Here is a 14,152-nt window from a genome sequence, read left to right on the forward strand (position 1 = left end):
ACCCTCCTCCTCCGCCGCCGCCGCCTCCTCCTCCTCTGCTTCCCGAGGAGCTGGCCCTGGAGCGCTTCTCCTCCTCTTCCTCCTCCTCCTCCTCCTCTTCCTCGTCCTCTTCCTCGTCCTCCTCTTGTTTGCCGGACTTCCATCCCTTGCTGGACGGCGGCGGGGAGCCCTGCCTGGAGGTGGAGTGCGGCGAGAACAAGGCGCTGCTCTACATCAACAAGCTCTGCCAGGGCAGCAAGGGGCCCTCCATCCGCCACCGCGGGGACTGGCTCACCCCCAACGAGTTCCAGTTCGTCAGCGGCAGGGAGACCGCCAAGGACTGGAAGCGATCCATACGCCACAAAGGTAGACCCCCCCCTCCATCCCTGCCAGGACCGGATTCTGGTCTGGAGGGATCGCCTCCGACTCTAGGCTTCTTCCTTGGGGTCCCTGCCAGCTCTGGGGTCCTGGGCATCCTTCCATGCAGAAGGGGGTCGGTCTGGATGGCCTTTGGGGGTCTCTTCCTCCAACTCTGTGTCCTCCTTCTGCCTGGCGGACTAGGGGGTCTTTGGGGGGGTCTCTCTTCCAACTCTGGGGTTCTGAGGATCCCTGCCCCGAAGGACTCTCTTCCAACTCGAGGGTTCCGTGGCGGAGTGGGCTGGGCTGGATGGCCCCTGGGGGTCTCTTCCAATGCGAGGCTGCTGGGGATTCCTGCCTGGCAGGATTCTTGTTTGGCAGGATCTCTTCCAACTCTCGAGAGACCCGATGGGTCCCTGCAGGGCAGAAGGGCCCTCGGAGGGTCTCCTCAGCCCCCTCTGGCGTTTGTGGGGGGCCCTTGAGGCCCCTCCAGCTAAGCTTCTGCCTATTTTTCCCTGGCTCCTTGAGTCTGGGGGGGGCATGTCCGCGGGGGGCTCTTTCCACCTGCCTTCTCTCCTTTTGGGATGCCCAGGGAGGGTGCGGGTCTCCTGCGTGTTTTTGGAGCGTGGGAAGGGAGCGGCGTGGGCTCGGAGGGGGAGGCTGGCACTAGTCTCGGGGCGTGGGCTCCCACTCCCTCCTCCTCCTCCTCCTCCTCCTCCTCCTCCTCGGCTTCGCTTCACACCGGAGCAGCCCAGGAAGGAAGACTCGCCTGGAGCCCCCGCGGGGCAGCATCCCCAGCCAGGTAGAAGGGGCTCAGACCCAGGGCAGGTGGTGCCCACAGGGAGAGCCAGCGCCTAGGGCACCCCTTGGCTTGGCAGAGCCGCTGCTCCTGCCCTCTGTGCAGGCCAAGAGGGCTTTCAGGGGGGCAGTCTTCCGTCTATTCCCCCTGTTCATCCTGCCCTGGAAGAAGGCTTTCTCCTCCAACTTGCCCACCTTTCCTCCTTCCTGCCCTGGAGAAGGCTCCCCCCTCTTCGTCCTTTCCCCTCTTCATTGGAGCCTGGAAGAAGGCTTCCCCGTATTCCTCTTGCCCTGGAGAAAACTTCCTCTATTTATCCTTCCTCCTATTCCTTCCTTCTGCCTCTTCATCCTTCCATCGTTCTGCCCTGGAGGAAACCTTCCCCTTATTCTCTCCTTCCACTTTTTCATCCTTCCCCCTCTTCATCCTTTCATCCTTCCTCTTCCTTCCACTGATTCGTCCTGCCCTGGAAGGAAGAAGAAACCTTCCCCCTCTTCTCTCCTTCTCCCATCTGTTCCTTCCTTCCCCTTGTTCCTCCTGCCCTCCTGCAGCTGGAGGGGGTGGTCTGGGGGGCACCTGAGCCTCCCTCCCTTCTGGGGGTGCCCACTGTCCCCCTTGCCCTTGCCCCATGCCCCTCTGCCGGCTCCTGGGGCTCCCTGGCATAACTAGCTCCGAGCTTCCAGGGCCAAGAGCCCTAGAGCCTTCCTCCCGAGGAGCCTCTTGTCTCCCCAGCCCTTGGGGGCTTTGAGGGGAGTCTGGGCTCCTTGTTTTGGACCCAGAGGAGGAAGAGAAGGAGGAGGAGGAAGGCGCTGCGTCGGAGGAAGGCAGGGAGGGAGGGAAGCGAGTGGCTTGGCAGCGGATGCGAATAGAAAACGAAATGCAAGCCTAGCTAGCTGGCGGCTCAGTCCGGATCTGGGAAGGCGCCCAGGCGGCAGGTGGGTGGCATTGGCATGGGGTGCCTTCCTTCCTTCCTTCCTTCCCTCCCTCCCTCCCTCCCTCCCTCCCTCCCTCCCTCCCTCCATTTCTGGAATGGTGCCCCCTCTTCTGCCCCCAATGAGCCTCCGCTGGCCCTTCCCTCTCCAAAGGGGCAGGGGTCCCTTCTCCTCCTCCTTCCTTTCTGATCCTTGGGGGTCGGAGCCCCTGCCTTTTCTCCCCCTGTTCCTCCGGGGAGACAGAGACCCAAGTGCCCAGCCAACGGTGCCAGGCACTGGGCACCTTTGGGTGGACAGATCTGCCGCTTCTGCCCTCGGTGCATGCGAAGAGGGCTGCCCCATCCTCCCTCCATCCCTCCCTCCTTCCCCCACGCCATGAATCCTTCCCCCGAAGAGTCTTTAGGAGGGAGCAAGACGCCTCCTCGCCTTGTTTATGGGTCGCTTTCAGGGGGGAGCAAGTGAGGGAAGGCTGCCAACCCACAATGGAAGGCACTCCCTTGGAGAGTGGTGGAATCTACTTCTTTGGAGGTCTTTAAACAGAGGCTGGATGGCTGGGTGTCTATCGGGGTGCTTTGATTGTGTATTCTTGCATGGCAGAAGGGGGCTGGGTGGATGACCTTTGGGGGTCTCTTCCAACCCTGGGACTCTGTGCTCCTCCTGGCTTCCCTCTTCGCACTCCAGTTTGCTTTGTGTACTTCTGACTCCCTCTGTTTCTTTGGGGGGGGGATATCACTGAGGGGTAGATGCCTTCCTCTGGAAAAGGCTCTTGCAAACTGAGGTGGGGAAAAGAGATGCCCAGCTGGAGTAATGCCCCCCCCCACACTGCCTGCCTTTCAATGATCCCCATTGTTTTCAGACCAAGATGGACGGTCATCTGCCCAAGGTGCTTTGGTTGTGAGTTCCTGCATGGCAGAAGGTTGGACTGGTTGACCCTAAGATCTCTTCCCATTCTAGGGTCTTAAGTGTTTGGTGGGCCTAAGGAAGGTCCCTCTGCTGCTGTTGGGAGACCTTAGGGCTCTCCTTCTTTAGAGGTTCCCAAACAGAGGGATCTGGATCTGTCCCAGGGGTTGTGTCTTCCTGCATGGTCAAAAGGGGTTGAACTGGATGGCCCTTGCGGTCTCTTCCATGAGTCTAGGATTCTGTCCTGTTTGTGGTTTTCTACAGTCTTGTTAGTCTGGGATCTTGTAGCACCTTCAAGATTAACTGAATGACGTTGGTAGCATGAGCTTTCCTTGGACTTTATCACATGGGGACCTATGTGCTTCCATCCCGTAAATGGTTGCTGGCATCCTGGAAAAGCAAGCCAATTTGCCAATGCTTATCACACACACAGAGCACAACAAGGGGTTAAAAGCACATAACTTTAGGCAAGAAAGTGTGTCTAGCCTTGCGCCTCCTTCCGACAGTCCCTTCCCCAGAATGGCAGGAGAGGAGGTGGAGAAAGAGCTGGTTTTGTGTGTGTGTGTTTGTGTGCATCACTTGTTCAACCAAAGACTGACCTGTTTCCTTCCTCTTTTCTTGTGTCTCCCTCTCATCCAGGGAAAAGTCTGAAGACCCTTATGTCCAAAGGAATCTTACAGGTACATCCTCCAATCTGTGATTGCCCTGGGTGTCGAATTTCGTCTCCAGTGGTAAGATTATTGCTAAAACCCCAATGCAACACCACCCTTTATTTCTCTGTTCCCATCCCAAAAGCTGACTCTGCCTGTTCCGCCCCTGTTTTGTGTTACCTGCATCGAAGGGCTTTTGAGACCCATAGCTTGGAGGGCCCTTGCGCTCGAAATAAAAGGGGCCGAGACTGCAAGGTCCCACCAGGCAGGCTTTAAATGGTGGCTTCCATGATGGTGGAGCGGTGGATCCATTCTGTGTGCCTTCCTCTCAGGCTGAGAGAGTGTAACTTGTCATATGCCACACAATAGGTTTCTATGGCTGAGTGGAGATTTGAACCCTGGTCTCCTAGACTCCTAGTCTAACTCTCTAACCATGCTGTGCTTCCTTGAATCATAGGACTGCTACAGACTGCCAAAATAAAGCTCCTTCGCTTCTCTTTGGAGGTATGCTGTTTAAATGACGCATGCATCCGAAGAATCCTGAAGCTGCGCCAAAGCTGCACTCCAGTGCTTAGGAATGGAGTGTGGCTTTGGCACGACCTCCGGACTCTTAGGACCCAGGCATCATTTAAATAGCATACCTCCAAAGAGACCCCAAGCAGCTTTATTTTGGCAGTCTGTAACAGGCCATCGAATTGGAAGGGTCCCCAAGGGCCATCTACAGCAGTGATTCCCAAACTTTGGTCACCCAGATGTTTTCATCATCCTCATTTATTGACAGTCATAGGCCAAAATATAAAGTAAAGTACAATTAGTTACAACATTCATAAATTTCATAAAATTCATAAAGCATTAAACTCATAAAGCATACATACATAAAACATACATACATACATAGTTGTGTGTGTGTACATACATATACACCTATAAATAGCTGTATAGCTCCTGAAGATCCTGAACAACCTAGTCTAAAAATCTTACATGTTATCAGCCCATGGGTAATAATAGCAGAGGCACAGAATCTGGCAACCATTTATTTATTTCATTTATATCCCACCTTTCACCCCGGAGAGACCCAACAGGACCATCTCTGTTCTTTGTTGATCTGATGTTTTGGATTTAAGCTCCCAGAGTTCCTGACAGTTGACCATCCTGGCTGGGGCTTCTGGGAGCTGAAGTCCAAAAACATCTGGAGGACCTAAGTTTGGGAACCACTGAGCAACCCCCTGCCTTGCAGGAATACACAACTAAAGATGGCCACCCAACCTCTGTTAAACTACTTCCAGAGAAGAAGAGTCCCTTTTCAGGCCGAACTCACCATGCCATTGACATGGAAGCCACCACCAGCTGCTGGGGCCAGAAAGTTTAGAAATCGTTCTTGGAAAGAGGCATTATGGCTTAGAGGTGCGTCTTCTGTTGTTCTTTGCAGCATCTTTCATTCCTCGTTCTTGCATGCTCTTCCCTTTTGTCTAAGAGGCTTATAGGTCAAAATATGATAATGCGATGCACAGATTGAAGAACCATTTTGCTCAGAGATGGGAGGAATGGCGATGATGGCAGCCTTGGTTTGAAAAAGAAGAGAAACTGTTACAGACTGCCAAAATAAAGCTGCTTCGAGTCTCTTTGGCAGTATGCTGTTTAAATTATGCATGCGTCTTAAGAGTCCAGAAGCTGCACCAAAGCTGCGCTCCAGTGCTTAGGCTTTGGCGCGACTTCCAGACTCTTAGGACCCATGCATCATTTAAACAGCATACCTCCAAAGAGACCCGAAGCAGCTTTATTTTGGCAGTCTGTAACAGGCCTTAGCTCACCCCCTTCTATTTTGAGTTGAGTTTGTGTTTGCAACATGTGGATTCAGTGAAAAGCAAGGCCCTAATCTGAGTTGCATTTTCCTCAAGTATAGATGCTTTTAAAAAAAAAATGCTGGAACATAGTTAAATTTTTATTATTCAGTATATTTTGAGCACAGTGTTGCATGTCCTTGGGGTGGAAAGACAGTTCGTTCCTCGCCCCCACTTTTCAAACCGTGCCGCTAGCCTTGGGCAATGGGTTTGCGTTGTTGGTGGTGAGTATGGAAGCTGGAGAGGGAACTGGTTAATTCCACACTTTTTAATGCCGAGCATAGGGAGCGTGACATTGCGTTGCGTGTAGGATTTGGATTTGGGCTCATGGCTGTTGAGTCACTTGCCTGAGAACTTTTTGACACAGTTGTGTGAGATCAGGAAAAAGAGCATTTCTTACTAGCGTTTCTTAATAAGTATTCAGTATTCAGACGTATTTTGAAGAAGTATTCAGAACGACTGAGTAAGAAAGACTTCTAGAAATATATGCGCACATAATTTGTGGGTTTGTGAAGTGCAACTAAAACTGGCCGTTACTGAAATCTGAAAGGAAGCTGCTGCTGCTTGCTTTTCCTCTTCCTCTTCCTCTGCAATAGTTTCGGTAGCGTCTTCATTGTCAAAACATGTGCATCACATCATTTTGGGTGGTATGGGGAGAGAATCCATCTCAAACGGGTGGCACTAATCCTGGATTAAATTCATAGTGTGGAATGAGTGGAAGGATAGAGCTGGATCTCTTGGGGGATAGATCCCTTGGAGCAAGATCGGCTAGGTTTTCCAACTCCTTTCCCCCATTGCCTACATTATAAATCTGAAAGTAAGAAAGCCTAGAAGAGGAACCAAGACTGCTCTGTGGAAAGACTGTGAGCTTCATTCAGTTCTGAGACCCAAAAGAAATTGCTGAGCTTATTCCTTCACTGGCCATGATCTTATATATGGGTTGTGTATTGTGAATCTCCGCGCATGGAGTTGTACATTAGTTGGGCCAAAGCATGCCTTAGGAGCCTGCTTGGTGTAGTGGTTTGAGCATTGGACTCTGGTACTGTACCTCATTCCCACTACCTTTTAAATTGGATCATGATTTGGTTCGAACTGGTTCAAACAACTCTGGTTCCCACTTAATCCGAATGAACCACAACCGGATCGGAATTGATTCAAATTTCCCCTTCAGCCGGCTAGAACTGAATCATTTTGAATCAATTCATTTGCGAATGGGAACCACAAGTGGGTTATTTTGCTGCCAGAAAATGCGATCAAAGCAAGTGCAGTGTAAACCACGCTACAATGTCGAATCGATCCATCGATTTGGATTGCGTACCGATTTATCTGTAAGTGGGAATGAGGCCTGAGAGAAAAAGACCCAGGTACAGTAGAAGATTCTCCGGGAGCGCCGCTTTGGACCCCACAACAGACTCCAACTCCCAGAATTCCATAGCCATGAGCCAGGGCAGCTAAAGCGGTGCCAAACCAGGTTATTTCCCCAGTGTGGATGCAGCCGAAATGAAGGAACTCGGGATAGCCAAGAGTGGCCTTTGGTGTGAAAGGACTGTGATCACCATTCAGTTCTGGTACGGCAGACAAATCCCTGCCCTTAGAAAGCGCTTGGAGGCACCTTGCTCTTTAGTTCGAAGTCTGGTGGGGTTTTTTGCATCTGGGTTTGGGTGGCGGGTCTCAAGGTTTCCAGAGGGGAAAGCAAAACGGATCTGACAACCCTGAAATTGCTCATCCCTGGTGTAAAGCGTGTTTTGTACCATAAAAAGAGGAGAGAAACAAAGTGCAGAATAAATTTCCACTCGGTGTATACTGCTGAAATGTTGCCCCCTTCTCTCTCTCTCTCTCTCTCTCTCTCTCCTTCCCCCCACAAACCCCTGTTCAATTTAAAATGAATGGCATCTAAATATGTGTAATCTTCTCTAGATTGCACCTCTTTGCCTCAATCAGCCTTGCAGATAAGTTCACACATTTTTCTTCCTCCATTTTACTAATGCAGTTGGCTTTCTATCATGTCTGGCCTAGAAGAAAACGTAAGTCTTCTGAAAGAAGCCAAGCTTCCTAAGTTACCGAGAAATCACTCTCCATTCACCATAGGTAACCAGGTGCATGCATTTCCCCCCCACTTGGCCATGATCCATTGGTCTCTGTGTGGCTGGCTTTGGAACTACACCCTTATCTTTTACTGTTTAACTTCTTAGGGATGTTATCTTGTTGGTTTTACGCTAGACTTTTCAAAAGCAAGACAATATTTAACTTTTTAAAAGTATTATTCCTGGCACCGCTCTACAAAGTACCACTTCCCATCCTGCACAGAAACTACAGCCATTAAAACGTTGTTCGGTTCCCTTTTAGGAACACTGTGCTCAGTATCCTTAGCAAGGCTGGGAGAACAACAGTTAAACACCTTTCCATAGCAAGACACAATCTCCAAGCAAAGGAATCCATGCCCCACAGTGCAGCTTGTCTGCTACTCAGAAGTAACCTTACAAAATGGTTGAGGTTAGGAACTTAGTCCAACTCTTAAGCCACTGCACCATGCTGGCTCTAAAATCCTTTAGGGTTGTGTTACTTAAAGTGGTAGTATGTGCAGGTCATAAAATAATAGAGTCATAGAGTTGGAAGAGATCACAAGGGCCATCGGATCCAAACCATCCACTCAATGCAGAAAATCCAGTGAGAGCATCCCTAACAGTCCAGCCTCCATTGGAAGATGTCCAGAAAAGTAGACTCCACCACTTCTCTAAGTAATTGGTTCCATTGTCAAAACACTCTTACCGTCAAGAAGTTCCTTCTAATACTCAATGTTACTTAATGCCATTCCTACCCTCTAGGACAACAAACCTGAACCTTCCTCTCTGTGACAGCCCTTTAGATATTGTAAGAAAGCGATCATGCCAGTCTTCGGTCTTCTTTTCACCTGGCTGGACCTTCTCCGCACATCATATCATCTCCCCATGCCCAAGCAGGGATTTGAATTTGGGTCTCCCACAGTCCTAGTCCAACACTCAAAATGTTATACCACAATGAATCTCATCTGTGGCCACCCCCTTTATAGCCATGTTAGTCTGTAGAATCAGTACATAGAGAGCTCTTGTAGCACCTTTGAGACTAACTAAAAGAAAGAAATTGGCAGCGTGAGCTTTCACAGACTGATGCCCACTGTTTGCGTTGTAGGCCAAGAAGGGGAAGCACTACAAGATCTGAAACTCCTGGTCCTTGCAAAGATGAAATTAAATTTATCCAGGCCTTCCCTCTCGCCACGACTCTCCTTTCCGTCCTTCCCCGTCCTATCAGTCTCTTGTGCCAAATCAAATTTGTGGTGTCAGGTTGGAGACCACGTCAGCCACCCCGAAAGGGCGAGTGGGGACGGAGGCGGAGGCGGAGGCGAATTGATTTAAAAAGGAAATTGCATCTGGCTATAGAGCGGCTGCAGAGATCAGCCTGGCAGGAAACAGGAGTCACTTCCGCATCTTGTGCCTGAAGCAGCCTCTCGACTGGATATCTTTTTTGTCCCCTCTGAAACCTCATTAGGAAAATTCAAGGATGGTTTTTCCTATGTTCACAGCTCTCACTGGGGTTCTGGATGTTTGGTCTGTGGTGGCTTGAATGTGTAAACATATACAGACTGACAAGGAAGGTATCTGCATGGGATGAATTTGCATTTTGGGTCTTTCCCAATTTTACTTTATTTTAAAAAATTTCCCACCTTTCCATGACAAGAATGCAGTTTGTGAAACTATTTGATGTTTCATAGCCGAGTTGGTAATTGAACCCAGGTCTCCAGAGCACAGTCCAATACTCAAACCACTACACCACACTTGTTGTTGGGGGCCTTCAAGTCATTTCCAACTCATGGCCACCCTAAGATGAACCCATCCTGGGGTTTCCTTGGCCAGATTGGTTCAGAGGAGGTTTGCCTTGAGGCTGAGAGAGCGTGACTCTCCCAAGTGGGTTTGATAGCTGTGTAGGGAATCGAACCCTGGTCTCTAGAGTCCTAGTCCAACACTCAAAGCACTAGCACCAAACACACAAATCCTAGCATGGAGGCAGGGCAAGGAAAGTGGCGCCAAAGTGCATGAATTTTCCAGTGCCAATGCCATTGAAGAGGGCCACTTGGAAAGCATGCTGGGGAGGGGGCTTTCAAAAAGATCTAGGGGGAAAAACCAAGAGGTACTCAGCCCAGGTTACCCAGCAGTAGCAGAGACAGACCCGCTTGGCTGGCAGAGAGGGAGACGTAGGCAGATGTTGGCACTCCATGACAGCACAGCTCTCCTGGCCTGCCAACCTCTGCCTCTGCCAGCCAAGTGGGTGTCTCCCTGCAATTGCTGCTACCTTGGCATCAATCAGTCCCACCGTCGGTGGAGTCTATCTAATCGGACAGAAGGGCGCAACGAAGCAGGCAAGGAGGTCAGGCCCAGGGCAGGCGGAGAAGAGGCCCCTGGCTGCTTCCTTGCCAGGAGAAGGAGGAGAAGGAGGGAACCAAGCCAAGTTGAGTTTGCAAACCCCAGTGAGTCTGGCTAGCAGCATCTCAGCCCTCCCGGTTGGCACCTAACTTTGGGCACCAGGCGGAGTGGGTGCTTGGAGCCTCCATGGCTCTGCCAAACCCATCCAGGCGCTTTCAGTTGCTCAAGAAGGGAAAGTAAGGAAGGGAAGGGAGGCGATGCCAGGAAGAAGCCACTTTGGCAAGCTCAGCTCAGGGCCTGTTTGTTCCAGGAATAGGACTGAATAGGACTTGGTGGGTGCTTTCCCCTCACTTTCCGACTGCTTTTAGAATTCAATAACATCCAAAATGATACCTTTACTGGGCCAACCAAAATGCACAATTGCATGTTGCAAGCTTTCGAAGGCACACTGGTGTCTTCATCAGGCAAATGAGAGAAAGAAATTGAAGATGTTTGTCACAGGCCTGCATTTTCTGTTGTGTATACCCCATCTGCAAAATGGGTATGTTTTAAGCCTGCCCTCTTAAGCAAGATCCAGGAAAAGCTAACCATTTCATGCTTGCTCTGTTGACAAGATACTGCATATATTATTTTCAATTCAAATGTGAAAGTTGAAAGTTGATACCATAATTTCTGGATGAGATTACATGTGCAAATGCCAAGGGCAAACATTTGGGAATCTGTGTCTGTGAACTTGATTCTTTTCCTCCCCAAAGGAGTTTGTTCGGTCTCTGTCTTGTGGGTTTAGAGAGCTCTGTCACTTCTTTCCCTGGTAACAGCTTCTCCTAAATGCGTGTGTTGTTTTTGGTATCCCCCACAATGTCTCGAATATTGTGCGGTGAAGATTTCTCTGCTTGTGTTTTCCTGCTGCTTTGAGCTGGCCTTCATTCTTGTACATTGAGTTTGGTTTACTGGGGAATGTCAAAAGTGCACTCTTTGCAGCCTGAGGAGGCACCATTGAAGTGGCCCAGGGATCTCTTGGGAATAGGTGAAGGCCTTGGTCCAGTCCCTTCTAGCTTTATTTCCTCTTGTCTGCAATTCATAGAGTGGTTCATGAGGGTTTTGACTATACGGAAGATACAGGGAACCCGTCCCCACCCCCCAATGATGTTGAATTGCAACTCCTATTATGCTTGGCTACACTGGCTGATGGACACTAAAGTCCAACAATATCTGGGAGGCATACCTTCCCTACCCATATCCATGGCATGTTCCTTCCAGTGTCCTGTCTTTTTGGTTTGGAAAGAAATAAGTTATGTGATCTAGTTCAGTAACTCTCCTTAACTTCCATCTGTTTGCAAACTTTCAGAGAGTTTTTGTTCATTATTATCCCACTTTTCTTCCAGTGAGCTCAAGCAGTATATATGCCCCTTCCTGACATTTTGCCAGCATCTTTGGCTGGCATCTCTGAAGACGCCAGCCACAGATGCTAATGAAACATCAGGAATAAACTCTCCCAGAACACGGCCACATATCCCGAGAAACCCACAAAAGATGCCGGCCGTGAAAGCCTTCGACTTTATTTCACCCAGTGGGTTTATGGGACTGTACGGTGATTTGAACCTTGGTCTCCAGAGTTGTAATCTAATGCTCAAACCACCACACCATGCTAGTTCTCTAATTTAGCCTGAGACTAGATTGATCCCATTCAGCCATGTTCCCTTTCACCTAACCCATGCACTGGGAAGATGGCCAGATGGGGAAACGTTGGCACGCCATGTATATATCCCATATGCAGCCCCTATGCTGCGGGTTTTGCCTGACTCTGGTTCCGCAAAGACTAGACGTGACTATTCTGGCCATAGAGTTGCCTGGTTCCGCGATCAAGGTCCAGGTGAGCTTGCCAAGCCAGGAGAGGCCAGGTGGCAAGGGAGAGGAGCAGGAACACAAACAAACGCGCGGGGAGGGCGGAATGAGGCATCGTCTTGTTAGCAATCTGTCAAGGGCAGTGTAAAGGTGAGCTCCGATAAGTAATTTCGCTGTCAAAATTATTTAGAGATGTCATTAAAACTGCTCGGGGCTGTCTCTATTGCTTCAGGGCATGAACGACTGTTTTTAATTTGCTGGTGTCTCTCTGTCCCCAGCTCACGGCCCTGCTTTGGGCTCCTTCGGTGGAGGGATAGCAGGAGAGCAAGGAACTGGATCTGGCCTTGTTGAATATCTTCCTGTGAAAGTCCAACCCAGACAGCAGCATGCCTATCTGTTCCAGGCAATGAGAGAATGGGCCCTCTCCCCAATCCTAACGTTGGGGACAGAGCATCCTTGGGTTCAAGTACAATATTACTCCCAGGGGCTTCCAACCATAGTGGAAATACTGCCCACACTGAATGGCAGTGTCTCTCTGGGGCAACAGCCTGCGAATGCTGACTGTTGAACCAAGAGAATGTGTGGATGCAATACATAGACATCAAAAACCGACATATATGGAATCAGACTACCAGTCAATGTTGTTGTTGTTGCTGATGTGTGTCTTCGAGTAGGTAAACTTGCCACAGGGTTTTCTTTGCAAGATTTGCTCAGAAGGGATTTGACATAGCACCTCTCCTTTGAGGCCTAGAGACTGCAACTTGCCCAGGTCCTCCAGTGGGTTTCCATGGCTGAGCGGGGAATCAAAACTGATTCTCTGAAGTCCAAGCCCAACATTCAAACCACTGGAACACCCTTGGCTCTCTCCAGTCCAACTGGCTCAGTATTACCTTCACCGACACCGATTAAAACAAGCCTGAATTTACAGGCAAACATCATGTTTACAATAACGGAGAACCCAAACTTTACTTGCATGTTTATTCTTTGTAAACACAGTCTTGTCTGACACCAGGATATACCCAACGAAGCCATGTTTGAATACCTGTTGACCTTAGCCTGCATCACAACTTGAGACATGTTGAACTCAATTCAGAATCAACCCTGCTTTGCTTTTCTGCCTTTCCATGTTCCAGAGCATCTTCCTTATTCTCCCCTTCCCTTGCGCTTGGTGCCATCTTGCCTTGTGAAGAAGACTGGCAATCTCAAAAGCTTGCACGTAATTTTGTACGTTCCTGGATTGCCTTAAGGCAGGATTTTATTTTATGATCCACAGGGCTGCCTCTCTGTACTTAGGGAGCTGGGTATGTTTAGCTTGGAGTAGAGACGGTTAAGAGGTGATACGATAGCCCTATTTAAGTATTTGAAGGGGTGTCACATTGAGGATTGAGCAGGCTTGTTTTCTGCTGCTCCAGAGAGTAAGGGCTGTTTGACTGTGGAACACACACCCTCAGAAAGTGGTGGATTCTCCTTCTTTGGAGGTCTTTAAACAGAGGTTGGATGACCATCTGTCAGGGATGCTTTGATTGTGAGTTCCTGCATGGCAGAATGGGGTTGGACTGGATGGCCCTTGGGGTCTCTGCTTCTCTGATTTAACCACTGCACCACTAGGACTCCCTATAATCTGTTGAAGAAGAAGAAACAGAAGTGTCCACAGGTCCTTCCTTTCCTTCTCTAAATCTGCTACACTTCGAACAATCTGCAAAGCTTCCCCAAAGAAGCTGAATAAATGAAGTGAAGCTCAGCAGATGTGTGCAAAGATAGATAGGCAGTTAGCAAGCTAAGTTGGGATAGCAGGATTCCCACCCCCTATATAAAAGATTAGGGCTGAACCTCTGGGAAGCCAGGGTTTGGAAGGGAGCTCAGAATACAGACGGCACCAAAAACGAAGCCGTTGCTCATTTTGTTTTATTTTAAATAATAAATCTATTCAGATAATTAAAATACCGAGACGGGTCTGGTTGAAACGCCGGCCAATTTGGCAAGGGCAATTGGAAAGTGATTTCGCTGAAGGGTGTCCTCCCCTCTGCCATGTGCAAAACGAATCAAGAGCAATTAAAACTTCAGCTCTAACCAGAACCATACGGCCGGGGATTCCCACCCTTCCGCCCGCCCTCAGACAAGTTACAAGGAAATCCTGCCATGGATTATGTTCGTAACCCAGGGGAAGGCGCAATTTCCTCTCTGCCCTTGCTGATTTTGGCACGGCTAAACAAGGCCATGAACAAGAGACGAAACAACGCAGACCTAAAAGGAGGCGGCTCAACTGCCTTGAGTATGACAGTTCTAGACAAAGAGCCAAAAGGATGTGGCGGTCGATTTCCCAACGATGGAGCGTCACCATAAAATCTTAGAACCATAGAGTTGAAATAGACCACAAGGGCCATCCAGTCCAACCCTCTGCCATGCAGGAACTCACTGTCAAATCACCCCCAACAAATGGCCATCCAGCATTTGT

At 49.6% G+C, this 14,152-nt stretch overlaps 1 protein-coding gene across 6 annotated transcripts in view; it reads left to right on the forward strand.

Moving 5' to 3' along the window:
• The first annotated feature begins 213 nt into the window (after window positions 1-213).
• The window catches only part of SAMD11 (sterile alpha motif domain containing 11), a 136,280-nt gene continuing 122,341 nt past the window's right edge, over window positions 214-14,152 (forward strand). For 2 of the 6 annotated variants that reach the window (XM_042478281.1, XM_042478284.1), the window contains exons 1-2: window positions 1,064-1,138; window positions 3,604-3,695. In XM_042478281.1, the coding sequence (XP_042334215.1) occupies window positions 3,624-3,695 (72 nt within the window). In that variant the 5' untranslated portion in view covers window positions 1,064-1,138; window positions 3,604-3,623. Of the gene's footprint in view, window positions 346-1,061; window positions 1,139-1,632; window positions 2,068-3,603; window positions 3,696-14,152 lie in introns of those variants that run through there. The other 4 variants (XM_042478286.1, XM_042478283.1, XM_042478285.1 and 1 more) reach the window with 4 other exon arrangements.

This window comes from Sceloporus undulatus, chromosome 7 (genome assembly GCF_019175285.1).
Source record: "Sceloporus undulatus isolate JIND9_A2432 ecotype Alabama chromosome 7, SceUnd_v1.1, whole genome shotgun sequence".
In the NCBI taxonomy this organism is placed as follows: domain Eukaryota; kingdom Metazoa; phylum Chordata; class Lepidosauria; order Squamata; family Phrynosomatidae; genus Sceloporus; species Sceloporus undulatus.